Source organism: Carlito syrichta, unplaced genomic scaffold, assembly GCF_000164805.1.
Source record: "Carlito syrichta isolate Samal-C Ts95f unplaced genomic scaffold, Tarsius_syrichta-2.0.1 Scaffold314622, whole genome shotgun sequence".
In the NCBI taxonomy this organism is placed as follows: Eukaryota; Metazoa; Chordata; class Mammalia; order Primates; family Tarsiidae; genus Carlito; species Carlito syrichta.
Window position 1 is genome coordinate 27,534 of NW_007258718.1, and position 15,766 is coordinate 43,299.

The 15,766-nt window shown below is 50.0% G+C and overlaps 1 protein-coding gene across 4 annotated transcripts; it reads left to right on the forward strand.

Annotated features, from left to right (window-relative positions):
- The first annotated feature begins 801 nt into the window (after nt 1–801).
- MCFD2 (multiple coagulation factor deficiency 2) lies at nt 802–11,128 on the forward strand. 4 transcript variants are annotated; one of them, XM_021719394.1, is made up of 5 exons: nt 1,078–1,165; nt 4,699–4,792; nt 6,185–6,345; nt 7,668–7,827; nt 10,766–11,128. In XM_021719394.1, exons 2-5 carry the CDS (start codon nt 4,715–4,717, stop codon nt 10,895–10,897), a joined length of 531 nt encoding a protein of 176 aa, XP_021575069.1. In that variant the 5' UTR covers nt 1,078–1,165; nt 4,699–4,714; the 3' UTR covers nt 10,898–11,128. The 4 variants fall into 4 exon arrangements, with proteins under 4 accessions (XP_021575070.1, XP_008069875.1, XP_021575071.1 ...); XM_021719395.1 differs by lacking the exons at nt 1,078–1,165; nt 4,699–4,792 and adding an exon at nt 802–934; XM_008071684.2 differs by lacking the exon at nt 4,699–4,792 and having other exon boundaries at nt 1,041–1,165.
- Nucleotides 11,129–15,766: the final 4,638 nt, after the last annotated feature.

Genomic DNA, 15,766 nt, shown 5'->3' on the forward strand with positions numbered 1-15,766 from the left:
CAACTCAAAAAATAAAAATAAAATAAAATAAAATAAAATAAAATGACAGTCCTAGGCTGGGCGCGGTGGCTCAAGCCTATAATCCCAGCACTTTGGGAGGCCGAGGTGAGAGGACTGCCTGAGCCCGTGGGTTCGAGACCAGCCTGGGCAACACGGTGAGACTTCATCTCTACAATAAATGAAAAAAATCAGCCGGGCGTGGTAGCGCAGGCCTGTAGTTCCGGCTACTTGCAAGGCTGAGATGGAAGGATCGCCGGAGCCCAGCAGGTCGAGGCTGCGGTGGCCGGGAGCGTGCCAGTGCACTCCAGCCTGGGCGACACAGTGAAACTCCAACTCAAAAAAAAAAAAAAGGCAGTCCTACATTCATTTATCCATCTGGTCAATATAGGATATTCACTGAATGACAATCACGTACAGGAGCAAAGGTGTAAGGGCAGGAGTATACAGGGATTATCTATTCGTTCCATTTATGTTTGCCTACGGGCCTGTTTTTGGAGGGCTTGAGTGATAAAATCAGCTGACTTCCCGACCAGCACAGGTGAGGTGAGGCAGTATTGGTGGTGGGACTCTCGTGGAAGTGAGTGGGCATCGCGGCTGACGCGGCTTGGGGACCGGAGCAGGCAGAAGCTGGGCGTGGGCCAACCTTGGAAACGCAGCATCCCAGGCCGGCTCCAGCGTCTTCCAGCCGTCTCATTAGGATTCCTAGTGTCTTTCATCCGAACTTGCAGTCGGAGGAGTCAAAGGACCGGCAAAGGCGCGCTGGAGGTGGAGCAGGGAGCCGCTTTGGAGCCCTCCCCATCCGGATCCGCCCTCCTGCGTCCCACGCCGAACTACGTCCCCGCGGGCTTCCGGGTTGCCTAGCAACCTGCTGGGCCCCAAGTGCTCCCAGTAGCCCGATCTGGGCAGGAGCGGAGCGTCCCCGTCCGGGAGGCAGGTACAAGAACCGCGTCTGTCCCGCGCGGGCAGGGCGCGGGCCCCAAACACGTGGACACCCGCCACCCGGCCGCCGCCCGGGGGCGGGGCCCCGCGGGGCCAATGAGCGGGCAGCAGGAGGCGCGCGTGCGCAGAGCGGGCCGGGGGGGCGGAGCCGAGGAAGCGCATTCTGGGGACGGGGGCTGGCGAGGCTCACGCGGAGGGCTTCGCTTCTGCGGCAGGGACCGTGCGGGTGAGAACCGGCGAGCGCCGAGGCCCGGCCCTGGGGGCGGAGGACCGTGGGTGGCACTCAGGCGTCTGCAGCAGGGCGGGATCCGGGCGCCCCTCCTGGGGGCTGGGGCTCGAGGGGGAGGCTGGAGCGGTCTTGGTGCGGGGCTCGGTCCTCAGGCCGCCTCGGGACACATAGCCGGCTAGGAGTATGGTCTGTGTCCCCGCCGGGGGCTGTGGAGCCAAACCGGTCCAGCCGACTGATCCCCGCCCTCTTGTTGGTCCCTGGGGGCCCCGGGACCTGCCTGTAGGTCCGGCTGTGCCGGGTGGATGTAGCCCCTGGCCCAGCCCAAAGCTCGGGGACATTACTCTCCGCCTGCCCATTGTCCCCCCATCTCTCTCTAGGGGAGACCCCGGCGTCCCGTCCGGCTTGGCGAGGTTGACAGGGCTGTGCTGGGGCGGGGATGTGGGGAGGCTGATCGCCTCTTGTGTTCCCTGTTGCTTCTTGTATTCCCTCTCCGGGTATGGCACCACCACCCACCCGCGTACCCCAGCCAGAAGCCTGGGCGTCATTCTCACCTTTGCATTCCTGTCCCCACCCACACCGAGGCGTCGTAACGCTTGTCCTGAATACAGCCTTTTCCCGACTGCTCCCCTGCACCTCTTCTTGATATTCTGTAGTCTGTCCTGTACGGGGAAGCTAAGGCCATGGTCTTAGCACAGAAGTCTGGCCATGTCACCAGAACCCCGCCCCCAATCCTTTACCACCCCTTAGTGGATTCCCATTGCTCTTCCAACCTTTTGAACAAGGATTTGAAAGCCCCTCATGGCCCGACTCCTTTTAATTTTGGACTCGACTTTTCTTTCCTTTACTGTGTTTTCAACCGTATTCGATGTTTTTTCGTTCTTAGATTGGAACAAGTTCCTTCTGGACTTACATGTTCCTTACAATATGTTCCTTCTCTCTTGGGCTGAAATAATCCTTCGTGTGTTGCTTCAGGTGTGAGTGGGGGCTACTGTGGTACCCCGTGGGTGTCTACTTACTGGTCTGTTTTTTCCACCCGGCTGCGTGAGAGGAGTTTGTCTGGGTCACAGCACTATCTTCAGTACCCTGGGTTGTTAGTATGTTAATTAAATGCGTAAATGAAGCATAGCTGCTCCTTGGGCTTCCCCAAATGAACAAACAGATCAAGTTACTAAAAGCCTGCTTTTTCAGACCAAATTCTCGACCTGCGGCCTGTGTAGAGGTTTCTTGAGCTTAGGAACTTGGTTATTTTCTTGTCTTTAGTCCAGGACCATGGCAGAGGTAAATGGGAAGTACTGGCCAGAGTTTTTCCTTGGCGTTGGCTCTGGGTACAGGATGTCTGGATGTGGGTGAGTGCAGCTGCTTTGAGTTTGAATTCTTAATCAAGGGTCCCCAACCTACGGGAAAAAAGCTGTTAACAGCTGCTGGCAGGAAGGCTGGCTCCAAACTCGCAAGTGCTGATAGGACTAATGACACAATGGGAGCGAAGTGGAGGTACCAGGCCAAACACTGGTGAGAGGGCTCCAGAGGGAAGTTCCAGCCTAGGCGAGATCCTCTGTGATAGGGAGCCTAGGTGCCAAGACCCACTTCCCCAATTCAGACAGGGGCCAGGTCTACTCAGTTTATTAAGGTAAAGGAAGACAGAAGAGAGAGGAGAGGGTCCCTGACCCGGAATGGGGAGGAGGAGGGAGAGAAATAAGGAAAAGGAGAACGATGTGGGACTGTGTGTGAAGGTCATGTGAGTGCCAGAGGCTGCAGGGTGAGGTCAGAGTTGGCTGGAGGTGACATTTGAACCTGCCCTGGAAGGGAGGGGGAGAATGGACAGATGGAATCAGTGGGAGCAAAGGCTGTGGGACAGGGAGAGCCAGGCACTGGGAGGCCTCCCAGGACGGAGGCTGTTCCTCTGTGGGTCTCAAGGGTTGTGTGCTGAAGACCCTTTGCAGAAACTTTTCCTGCCTTGGATTTTCCTCCAGCCTGGCCTTTATAATTTCCTGAAAGAGGCTTTTGAGCTCGAGAACTCCCAGGGTTTATCTTCAGACTGCTTGCCCATGGCCTTGAACTAAGTAGTTGGAGCGTGGATGATGCAACTTGTTCTTGGGGCAGAAGGGAGCTGCCTTTGTTTCCTTTTGCCTGTGAGCACTTTAATTGTTAGATGGCAGTTAGATTCCCTGTTCAGTGCAGCACTTCATGGAATTTTTTTTTTTCTGTGTGTTTCTAGATTTGGCTTTTGTTAAGTTCCAATCATTAGAAACTTGCGTCAGCAAGCCAAAGTGGAACGAGTTCAAAATCAATGGTTCTTGGCCTTGATCCTGCCTCCCTGGAAGAAGGGGTAATTTGGGCCCACAGTTACTGTATTATTTTATTTATTTGTTTTTGAGTTGGGGTTTCACTTTGTTGCTCCGGCTGGAGCGCAGTGGCACTATCACAGCTCACCGCAGCCTCAACCTCCTAGGCTCAGGCAAGGCTTCTGCCTCAGCTCCCAAGCAGCTGGGACTACAGGTGTGTGCCACCACACCTGGCTACACAGTTACTGTATTACTAATCACTTGGTTGCTTTTTGGTGTTATCCGAATAGAATTGCCCCTGCTCCCACCCCAACACACACTCCCAACTGTTACACTAACCATCTAACCACCTAGTCAACAGAAGTGGTGTTGTGGGTTCAATGATCACTCAGCTCAACTATCAACCTAGCAGAACTCTCCAGAAGAAAAGTCCTATCCTCAGTTAACATCAACAATAAAACTCGGCAGCATGTCTGTAAAGGTGCTTATCTCCCCAGCGTCCCAAAATCGTGGCACATAGGTCGAGGGTGTAGGTTCAGCCCCAGCTCTCGTGGCCAGTCCTGCAAGGAGCTCTGACGGTCAGGCAGTTTTCAAGAATTGGTTCCCAGCTGTCTTGGGCAGTGGACAGGAGCCTTCTGAAGGGAAGTCCTCAAGCATATGGGGAGAATAAGCCAGACTCGGAATTGAAGAAGACTCACTGGAGAAAGACATTTGATGGAGATGAGTCTGAAAGGCTTGGCAAGAACTAGATTATCTTCTCAGGTCCCTCCTGTCCCAGAACTCTAAGATCCAGGGTCAGAACAAGTTGTTCTGCTCTGGCCTAGGCCGTCACTGCTCAGAGTAACTTGAGACCTTGTTTTCTGTTATCAGGTAGGGTGATAGTAGCCTTCTCAGGATCTGGACACTTTTATGTGGTAAAATTGGAAGTATAGTTTCTGACTGTTTTGAATTATTTTTTGGAGATAAGAACTAACTGGAAACTCCGGATCTCACTCTATCACCCAGGCTGGAGTGCAGTGGCACAATCAGGGCTCACTGCAGCCTTGACCTCCTGGCCTCGGGCGATCCTTCTGCCTCAGTCTCCTGAATAACTGGGACTACAGATGTGCACCATCACACCCAGCACATTTTTTTTTTAAGTTTTCAAACAAAGTTTATTAGAGAAAGAAGAAGGGAGAAAAGAAATAGAGACATGCCAGAAGTGGCATGGGTGAAAGAAACCGCTCAGTTAATTTTTTTTTTTTGTAGAGACGGGGTTCTCACTATGTTGCCCAGGCTGTTCTTGAACTCCTTGGCCCAATCAATCCTCCTCCCTCGGCCTCCCAATGTGCTGGGATTACAAGCATGAGCCACCGGGCCCTGCCAGGTTTGGGAAATTTTTCTAAACACTGTAGGATGGCATACTCTCAGGATTCTACCCTAAGAGCCTTTCAGGATGTGTGAGAGGGCTGTAACACCTCTACTGCCCAGCCCTGGCTCCAGGCACAGAGAGTAGAGATGGCACCAGCTTGAGCTGAGCTCTGTGTTTTGTGTGTAAGATGTGGCCAGTACCTTACCCTTTACCATTGGGTCTGTGGGCTCCCATTAACCCTTAGAAATCACTGGGCCAAGCTGGGCGTGGTGGCTCCCACCTATAATCCCAGCACTTTGGGAGGTGGAGACTTGAGAGGATTGTCTGAGCTCGGGTTCAAGACCAACCTGGGTAACATGTCAAGACTTCGTCTCTATAATAATTTAAAAAATTAGCCAGGTAGGGTGGTGCACACCTGTAGTTCCAGCTACTTGGAAGGCTGAAACAGAAGGATCACCTGAACCCAGCAGGTCGAGGCTGTGGTGCCACTGCACCCCAGCCTGGGTGATAGTGAGACTCCGACTCAACAGAAAGAGAAAAAATAAAAAAAAGAATTCACTGAGCCTGGTATCCAGCATGTTCCCACTTGTGGGCAACTGCCACTCTGCTCTGCCATCCCCATGGTTCTTCAATTCCCACATATCCTTCCAGGCCCAGCTGAGGTGCCCCTAGGTCTGTCAGCTTCTCTGATTTTCCTTCATCCAGAGGAAATGCCCCTGAACTCCCACAGGGCTTTATCTTTCTCTAGCACGACTCACTTTTTTGCCTTGTTAGTGCTCTTGGTAGGAAATATTTCTCTCAGTGAACCCTAAGCTTCTGGGAGGCAGAAATGGTTTTTGAATTCCTTTAGGTAGGCTCTGAAGGCACTTCAGGGCATGTCATTTGAGTGATAGGGACCCGGAATGCCCAGACTCACCCCACATCTCGTGTCAGAGCTGGCCTTGGGCCCGGTCTCAAGTGCTCTCTTCCCTAACCTAGCTGCTTTGTCGGGTTTCACAGCACATACTGTGTCAAGTCAGGTCTTTTTGTTTGCTTTTGAGTCAGGGTCTCTTTCACCCAGGCTAGAGTGCAGTGACATGATCACAGCTCACCACACCCTCAACCTTTAGGGCTCAGGTGATCCTCCTGCCTCGGCCTCCCAAGTAGCTGGGACTATGGGTGTGTGCCACCACATCCAGCTAATGTTTTGATTTCTTGTAGGAACGAGTTCTCACTCTGTTGCCCACACTGGTCTCAAACCCCTGGGCTCAAGGAGTCCTCCCATCTTAGCCTCCCAAAGTGCTGCGATTACAGGCACAAGCCACTGCATCTGGCCTATGTCAAGTCTTGAGAGAAACCTTCCCCTGACACTCTGGCTTCACTTTCTGTGTTTCCATCTCGCAGATAACCGTGACCATGAAATCCCTGTGGCTGCTCAGAACCCCCTTCCTGTGTGGCTTGCTCTGGGTCTTGTGTGTCCCCGGGGCCAGGACTGAGGAGCCTGCGGCCAGCTCCTCCCATCCTGACAGTGTGGGCCTGGACAAGAACACGGTGCATGACCAAGAGTACGTATTCAGCCTAGGCAGTGGTGCAGGGGCCTTCACTATTTGCAGTTGCAGCCACTCTGAGGACACACTCAGTCCCTTGCCTTCCGCCTATTCATGTGGCTTCTTGCCATTCTTCAAGTGTGATATCTATTCCTCATTGCCACCTGTAAATCAAGTGTTCTTTTTTTATCATCCTGTCACTGGTAAAGCATCTTGAGCCCATGTGGGAAAAATGATTTGTCTGAATCCAGTCTCCCTCTTTCACCACAGACAGATACAAACACAGAAAGATAGACACAGATAGACAGACACACACACACATAGTAGTAATGGCAGAATCCAGAAAATAGCTAAGTTTTCTTGACTCTAACAAGATCTTTGCTTTTTTTTGTAAAAAAAAAAAAGTTGCCCAGGCTGGTCTAGAACTTCTGGCCTCAAGCAATCCTCCTACATCAGCCTCCCAAAGTGCTGGGATTACATGCTCAGCTCACGCCTACAATCCCCACTTTGGGAGGCCAAGGTAAGAGGATTCCCTGAGCCCATGGGTTCGAGACCAGCCTGGGCAACTTGGTGAGACCTTGTCTTTACAATAAATCAAAAATGTAGCCGGGTGTGGTGGTGTGTGCCTGTAAGTTCCAGCTACTTGGAAGCCTGAGGCAGGCAGAAGGATCAGCTTAGCCCAGCAGGTCGAGACTGTGGTGGTCGTGAGCAGCGTGCCACTGCACTTCAGACTGGATGATAAAGTGAGACTCCTACTCAAAAATATATATATATTTGTTTTAACTTGATGACCCCAAAATGTTATAACACAATTCTTTTTTTTTTGAGTTGGAGTCTCTGTCGCCCAGAATGGAGTGCAGTGGCTGCTCCCAGCCACCGCAGCCTCGACCTGCTGGGCTCCAGCGATCCTTCCGCCTCAGTCTTCCAAGTAACTGCAACTATAGGCGCGTACTACCACACCTGGCTAATTTTTGATTTATTGTAGAGATGAGGTCTCGCCAAGTTGCCCAGGCAGGTCTCGAACCTAGGGGCTCAGGCAATCCACTCACCTCAGCCTCCCAAGGCGCGGGATTATAGGCTGAGCCACCGAGCCCAGCTATAACACAATTCTAATAATGAAAAGGAAAAACACCATAATCTTGCCAGGGTTACAGATGAACTGTCTGACTTTTCCCAGCTCTTCTCATGACCTTGTCTCTACATATCAGTCCTCACCGTGGCCTGTCACTGTTTCTGTGTCTTCTGAGGAAGTTTAAGGTCCTGAATTTCCAGAGTCCTCAAGGTTTCTGCATGATCCCATGTCTCTGCCATGTGGCCTGAGTCTGCCTGTTGGTTTTTAGGCATATCATGGAGCATCTAGAAGGTGTCATCAACAAGCCAGAGACGGAGATGTCCCCACAAGAACTACAGCTCCATTATTTCAAGATGCACGATTATGATGGCAATAATTTCCTTGACGGCTTAGAACTCTCCACAGCCATCACTCATGTCCATAAGGAGGTAGGTCTGGCAGGGGCTGGGGGATGGGAGGCCGCATCTATCTGGCCTCCCTTTGGTAATTCGGTCTCCCATCTTGGCGATGTGTGCTGTCTTTGTCCATCAAGGGTGCTGCTTCTCTCTTCGGTGCTGTCTTTTGCCTCTTCCTGTTCAAGGGTCCTTCCCACAGAGGGTGACCTGCCAAGGCCAAAGCCTCAGGGGTGGGCATTTGTGTCTTCTGCCACACACCAGAGTTTGAGAACCAGTGCTTAAAAAGACAGGCCATAGTCACACTGCAGAGCAGGAGAGGAGTTATTTTCCTTGGGAAGAATGGTGAGTCGGCACCAGAGGCTTGAGGGCCATGGCAACCGTGGATGGTTTGTGGGATGCTGACCAGTGCTCCATGGTTTCCAGAACATGTTCAAGTAGGTTAGAGAAGTCAGGCTCAGTGGCTCAGCCTGTAATCCCGTGCTTTGGGATGCTGAGGTGAGTGAATTGCCTGAACCCATGGGTTCGAGATCCACCTGGGCAACTTGGTGAGACCTCATCTCCACAATAAATCAAAAATTAGCCAGGCTCGGTGGCTCAGCCTGTAATCCCGCGCCTTTGGGAGGCTGAGGTGAGTGAATTGCCTGAGCCCGCGGGTTCGAGACCCGCCTGGGCAGCGAGACCTCATCTCTACAATAAATCAAAAAATGAGCCGGGCGTGGTAGTGCACGCCTGTAGTTCCAGCTACTTGGAAGGCTGAGGCGGAAGGATCGCCGGAGCCCAGCAGGCCGAGGCTACGGTGGCCGGGAGCGGCCACTGCACTCCAGTCTGGGCGACAGAGTGAGATTCCAACTCAAAAAAAAAAAAAAAAATTAGCCAGGCGTGGTAGCACATGCCTGTAGTTCCAGCTACTTGGAAGGCTGAGGCGGAAGGATTGCCGGAGCCCAGCAGGTTGAGGCTGTGGTGGCTGGGAGCGGCCACTGCACTCCAGTCTGGGTGACAGAGTGAGACTCCAACTCAAAAAAAAAAAGTAGGTTAGAGAGCCCATTGGATCTTTGCAGCAGCCTGAGTAGGCAGGTTGGGCCTTGCCATGCTTCCCACTTTCTAGGTGAGGAAACGGAAATCAAGATCTCTGCTCACCCCTCAACAGGCACAGTGACTCATGCCTGTAATCCCAGCACTTTGGGAGGCAGAGGTGAGAGGATTGTCTGTGCCTAGGGTTTGAGACCAACCTGGGCAGCTTGGCAAGACCTTATCTCTACGATAGATAGATAGATAGATAGATAGATAGATAGATAGATAGATAGCCAGCCAGCCAGCCAGGTGTGGTGATGTACACCTGTAGTTCCAAGTTACTTGGAAGCCTGAGGCAGAAGGATTGCCTGAGCCCAGCAGGTCCAGGCTGCAGTGGCCGTGAGTGTGCCACTGCACTCCAGCCTGGGCGACAGTGAGACTCCAACTAAAAAAACTCAAACAAATAAATAAAATTTTAAAATGATCTTTGCCTCCCGATTTCATGTCATTCCGCCGCTGCCATACTGCCCTCTGTTGAGAGGAGGCGTGGCAGAGGCGGTGAGGTGGGTGTGATCACCTGTGTTGGGGTTGGTGGAAAGGCAGCAGGGGGCGCTAACGGGTTTGCGCAGGAACAGCATCCTTTCTGAATGACTTGCCTGTGGGAGGGAGACTGACAGCGTGAGAATAGCCAGAGGGAGAGGAGGTGGAATTCCTCAGTCCTGGCACACAAGGATGGTGGTGGCGACAGGAGAGAAAAGGGCAGATGTGGTCACAGAAGAACCAGTGAGGAAGGGACACATCTCAGCTGAGGCCCTGGTAGGGTGAGCCCCGCTGCACCCATTTCTGGAGCAAGGGGAGGACTTTTCTCAAAGGTCGTGACAAGTCCCACTGGCCGGCAGTGCCTCCTTCCTCTTGTTTTGATGCCAAGATGTCCGATTTGTCACTGTTTCCACCTTATCAGGCAAATTGTGTGCACAGAGCGGACCCTCAGCTTGAGCTTTCCTCTAGGATGGATTTGTAGGTCATGGAGTCTGTGAAACTCATAATTCTGTGTAAGCCAGACCCAGCTTTCTACAATGAACATGTATTGCTTTTGTAACTAGAAAAGAATAAACCGTACTTTTTATTTATTTATTTATTTTTTGAGTTGGAATCTCACTCTGTCGCCCAGACTGGAGTGCAGTGGCCGCTCCCGGTCACTGCAACCTCGACCTGCTGGGCTCCAGCGATCCTTCCGCCTCAGCCTTCCAAGTAGCTGGAACTATAGGCGTGCGCTACCACACCTGGCTAATTTTTTGATTTATTGTAGAGATGAGGTCTCACCAAGTTGCCCAGGCGGGTCTCGAACCCGCGGGCTCAAGCAATCCACTCACCTCAGCCTCCCCAGGCAAGAGATTACAGGCTGAACCACCGAGCCCTGCATAAACAGTAATTTTTAAATAAACAAGCGCCTTCTTGGAAGGGCCTTCTTTTAACTAGCAAATGTAATTTTTATTTATTTATTTTTTGAGTTGGAGTCTCACTCTGTCGCCCAGACTGGAGTGCAGTGGCCGCTCCTGACCACCGCAGCCTCGACCTGCTAGGCTCCGGCGATCCTTCCGCCTCAGCTTTCCATGTAGCTGGAATTACAGGCATGTGCCACTACACCCGGCTGATTTTTTTTTGATTTATTGTAGAGATGAGGTCTCGCTGCCCAGGCGGGTCTCAAACCCGCGGGCTCAGGCAGTCCACTCACCTCAGCCTCCCAAAGGCACGGGATTACAGGCTGAGCCCCCGAGCCTGGCTGGCAAATGTAAGTTTTAAGCTGAATTATCTCTGATAGGTTTTTGGAACCCTGGAAGTAGCCACATACTGCATTGAAAGAGTGTTTGGATGCGTATGAGTAGACATTTAGGACCCTAGCTAAGCACTGCTTCCAGTAAAATGTGCAACTCATCGTTGTCTAATTTCTGTTTTGTAGGAAGGGAGTGAACAGGCACCGCTAATGAGCGAAGATGAACTGATTAACATAATAGATGGTGTTTTGAGAGATGATGACAAAAACAACGATGGCTACATTGACTATGCTGAATTTGCAAAATCACTGCAGTAGCACTTTTGACCTTCTCTTAGTTATATGCAAATGTGACCTGTGACAATGTGATCACATTCTTTTGGTAATGCAAAATAACTCATTTCCAATTACTGCCGCAGCATTTTGGTAAAATCCTGTAGCAATTTGTTACACTGGGGTGAGACAGAGAAATCAAGAAAAATGAAAGAGAAATAGGGCATCTCGTAGTCCCTAAATGCGAATACATCTGTTATTGGACAAGGGCTTGCTCAAAGCATCCTTTTAGAATCCTGGCTAATTGGAGCTGAGTACTCAGGAATTGACTGTACTAGAATGCCGCTGGCTTCTTCATTTCAATTCATGCTACCTGAAAAGTGTGACAAACAGCTTTACCAACCTGGCAAGGAAGGGAGTGAATGCCAAATGTTTCCCCCGGTGAGTCCTGGCTCTTCAGGTAAACATGGTCAGTATTCTGGAAAGTTCCCCTGGCCTGAGGGATGACTTGCTCTGGGCAAGTGGATATTTATTAGGCTCTTTTAAATCCACAGCATAAGAAGAATGTCATAAGCTGGCCACAGAGTCTAGGATTCTGTGTCCTCTGGAATCTTGGAAGTGATATAGCATTGGCCTAAGTTAATAACCTTTTTTAGGTGTTCAGTATTTTATACAACTACTGCCATGTCCTTATTCTTTATAACTTTTCTGTCTTCTTCAACGTGGGAGAGACATTGAATTTGAACGTGTTCTCTAATCAGTAGTGTTTTAGCTTTCTTACTATTTGTATGTCACTCCTGTTTCCAGGGCTTTCTTTTTGCAGTGTAGGAACTATTAGGAATGTGAGGACTAGGCTGGGTGTGGTGGCTCACGCCTATAATCCCAGCACTTTGGGAGGCTGAGGTGAGAGGACTGCCTGAGCCCATGGGTTCGAGACCAGCCTGGGCAACTTGGCAGGACCTCATCTCTACAATAAATTAAAAAACTAGCTGGGCATGATGGCATATGCCTGTAATTCCAGCTACTTGGAAGGTTTAGGTGGAAGGATCACCTGAACCCAGCAGGTCAAGTCTACTGTGGCTAGAAGCGTGCCACTGCCCTCCAGCCTGGGCAACAGACTCTAACTCAAAAAAAAAAAAAAAAGGAACGTGAGGACTTAGCAGAGGTAATACTTCTACCTGGTCCAGCCTAATTGGGAGGCGAAAAGATCACTCGCCAGACACAGTGCTTGACCTGGTACAAGTTCTATTTGGAAGGAATGTTTCATTGACCTCTGCTAGTCTGAACACATGGATTCTTGTCCATCTGGAAAGATGAGCAAAGAAGCCTAACAGCGTGGATCTCGATAGTGTTTGAAAACGAGAGGGAGCAGCAGATTGTAATTTGGTTTATTGGATGTTAGTGATGGGTGAATGGGAAAAAGACAGCATAAAATTTGCCATAAGCTGTATAGAGACTTATTTTCTTTATTAAAGTATTCTTATAAGAAAATATATGTATTTGTAAACATGTTTTCCTGTGTCAAGTATTTGTGCAATCAGAGCTGACTTGTAAACTATTCTTGTAATATCTTGTAATTTTGAAAGATTTATATAAAGAATTCTGGATATATGACCAATAAAACTGATGAATCATGATAAAGAGCAGGTGATTTTGTCCACATCGGCATCTCCTTCTGCCATGTGAAGGGTGTCTGTTTCATACAGATGTTTGTACCCACCTGCATTCAGCACGGGTCCCACGACTGTCCTTGCCTGGGCCCCACTCCTTTGCAGGGGTAAATTCTCACTATTCCAAGTTACTTTCCCCTTTTAGACATTTTTTTCTTGCTAATGAAATCATTTTTGGATCTTCTCTGGTCAAATTTAGATTAGGACAGCATTCTCTAGTTTAGGAGAATACACAGCATTCCCCCCCACCCCGAGTCTGGTGATTATTATTTCTTTGCCAGAAAATTTAATGAGACAGCATTATTGAAAACATTCCAGGCCCAGGCAAAACACACAAGTGTTCTTTGGCTTTTGGGAATGACATGCCTTGTTCTCCCCATTGAAAAGGAAGTTTCCTCAGGCGCGATGGCTCACGCCTGTAATCCCAACACTTTGGGAGGTGGAGGCGAGATTACCTGAGCTCAGGGGTTCAGGACAAGTCTGAGCAACATGGTGAGACCTCGTCTTTACAATAAAAAATAAAGAAATCAGCCGGGCATGGTGGCTCATGCCTGTGGTTCCAACTATTTGGAAGGCTGAGGTGGAAGGATCACCTGAGCCCAGCAGGTCGAGGCTGCTGTGGTCATGAGCTTGCCACTGCACTCTAGCCTGGGTGACAGAGTGAGACTCCGACTCAACAAAAAAAAAAGAAAATTCCCCTACACGTCCTTGATCTTCCCTGGGGGAGTCCTCGACCTTCTCTCATGACCTGCCTTGAGAATTTTTCAGAATGTATAAGGTGCATCTCTGCACCTCAGTTTCCTTATCTCTAAAATGGAGATAGATACACCCAGAGAGGCAGTCTTAAATGAAGAAAGAGCATAAGCTTGGACTCAAGCAGATCTGAGCTGAAATCTTAGCTTTGCTACACCTCAGCTGTCAAGTTTCTTTTTCTTTTTTTGAGTCAGTTTCACTCTGTCACCCAGGATGGAGGGGAGTGGCACGCTCACGGCCACCGCAACCTTGACCTGCTGGGTTCAGGTGATCCGTCCACCTCAGCCTTCCAAGTAGCTGGAACCACAGGCACGTGCCACCATGCCTGGCTGATTTTTTGATTTATTGTAGAGATGAGGTCTCGCCAAGTTGCCCTGGCTGGTCACAAACCCGTGGGCTCAGGCAATTCCCTGACCTCGGCCCCCCAAAGTGCTGGGATTACAGGTGTGAGCTACAACGTATGGCCAAGTTTCAAGACTTTAGTTTCTTATCTAAAAAACAACTATAGGCTGGCCAGGTGGCTTATGCCTGTAATTCCAGCACTTTGGGAGGCCAAAGAAACTAAGGGTCATGCCAAGTGTGATGACAAAAGACACAAAAGCACTGAAATAGGAACCAATCCAAAGGAGTTTGCATCTCTCCTGGCCTAATAGGTGGACCGCCTTCTCTGAATACCAGAGGCTGAATGAAGAAATTGAACTGGAGGAACTCTCAGCCTGGGAATGCCAAACAGAGAAAAGTGGTAATGAGAGGCCACCGTGGCAACAGGACAGTAGTGACCTCCGTGTGGTTTCAGAAGTTTCAGAAGGCCAGAGCCAGGCTTGTGTGCCCTGGGAATGAGGTCAAAGGTTCTTTTCTGGCCAGGCGTGGTGGCTCATGCCTGTAATCCTAGCACTTTGGGAGGCCAAGGCCAGAGGATTGCCTGAGCCCATGGATTTGAGACCAGCCTGGCCAATTTGGTGAGACCTCATCTCTACAATAAATCAAAAAATTAACCAGGTGTGGTGGCCCTGCCTGTGATTCCAGCTATATGGAAGGCTGAGGTTGAAGGATCACCTGAGCCCAACAGGTCAAGGCTGCTGTGGCCATAAGCATGCCACTCACAGAGTGAGGGTCCAACTAAAAAAAAAAAAGGTTCTTTTTTTAGAGAAACAACTGCCCCCAAGGAAAGGACCTTCCAGCCCTGACATTTAGGGGTTCCTCAGAAAAATCTGACTGGCAGCCTGGTCTCCCAGCAGAAAAGACACCATACTAAACCCTTCCATGCCCTGATAGCACCCCAGGTTATTAATGGTTCACACTTAAATATGAATGGATTTCTTAGGATGGAAGACAATCGAAGGAAACCATGAAAGAGACAGAAACCAAAACAAACTGAGAAAAGGAACATTGAGGAAACTGAGATAATGTAGGGACTAGAAGATAACACTTAAAAATTATAATCAGCAGTGTGTGGTGGCTCACATTTGTAATCCCAGTATTTAGGAGGCCAAGGCGGGAGGATCACTTGAACCCGGGAGTTTGGGACCAGCCTGGACAATATAGTGAGACTTTGTCTCTATATTAAAAAAATCAAACCAGGCATGGTGGCTCAAGCCTGTAATCCCAGCACATTGGGAGGCCGAGGCGAAAAGATTGCCTGAGCCCAGGGATTTGAGACCAGCCTGGGTAACTTGGCGAGACCTCGTCTCTACAATAAATCAAGAAATTAGTCGGACTTGGTGGCTCACACCTGTAGTTCCAGCTACTCGGAAGGCTGAAATGGAAGGATCGCCTGAGTCCAGCAGGTCGAGGCAGTGGTGGCTGTGAGCGTGCCACTGCACTCCAGCCTGTATGACAGAGTGAAACTCCAATTCAAAAAACCCCCCAAAACAAAAAATGAACCAGGTGTGGCAGCATGAACCTGTGGTCTCGGCTGAGGCAAAAGGATCGCTTGAGCCCAGGAGGTGGAGATTGCAGTGAGCCATGACCATGCCATTGCACTCCAGCCCGGGTGACAGAGTGAGACGCCAACTCAAAAAACAAAACAAAAAATGGAGAACAGATTTCTGGTTGCCACAATTAAAGAGGGATGGGAAAGGAGAGAGTGGGTGTGGCTATAAAGGAGTCACATTAGGAATCCTTGTGGTGATGGGACGTTCTGTGTCTTGACTGTATCCCTGTTAATATCCTGGTTGGAATATTGCATTACAGTGAGCCGTGAAGATGGAAGATGCTACCATGGGGGGAAACTGGGTCAAGGGTACACAGGATCTCTAGTCTTTTTTTTGTTTGTTTGTTTGAGTCGGGGTCTCACTCTGTCACCCAGGCTGGAGTGCAGTGGCCAAATCACGCACGGTTCATCACAGCATCAACCTCCTAGGCTGAAGTGATCCTCCTGCCTCAGCCTCCCAAGTAGCTGGGACTACAGGCACATGCTACCACTCCCAGCTAGTTATTTTTATTTTTATTTTTTTTTGAATTAGAGTCTCAGTCACCCAGACTGAAGTGC

Bases quoted from the DNA above. Each gene is read 5' to 3' on its own strand.
- MCFD2 (XM_021719394.1), top strand. From the start codon at position 4,715: ATGTTGCCCAGGCTGTTCTTGAACTCCTTGGCCCAATCAATCCTCCTC. The intron at 6,346-7,667 runs GTACGTATTCAG...GTTGGTTTTTAG, and splicing joins AACACGGTGCATGACCAAGA to GCATATCATGGAGCATCTAG. The intron at 7,828-10,765 runs GTAGGTCTGGCA...TCTGTTTTGTAG, and splicing joins TCACTCATGTCCATAAGGAG to GAAGGGAGTGAACAGGCACC.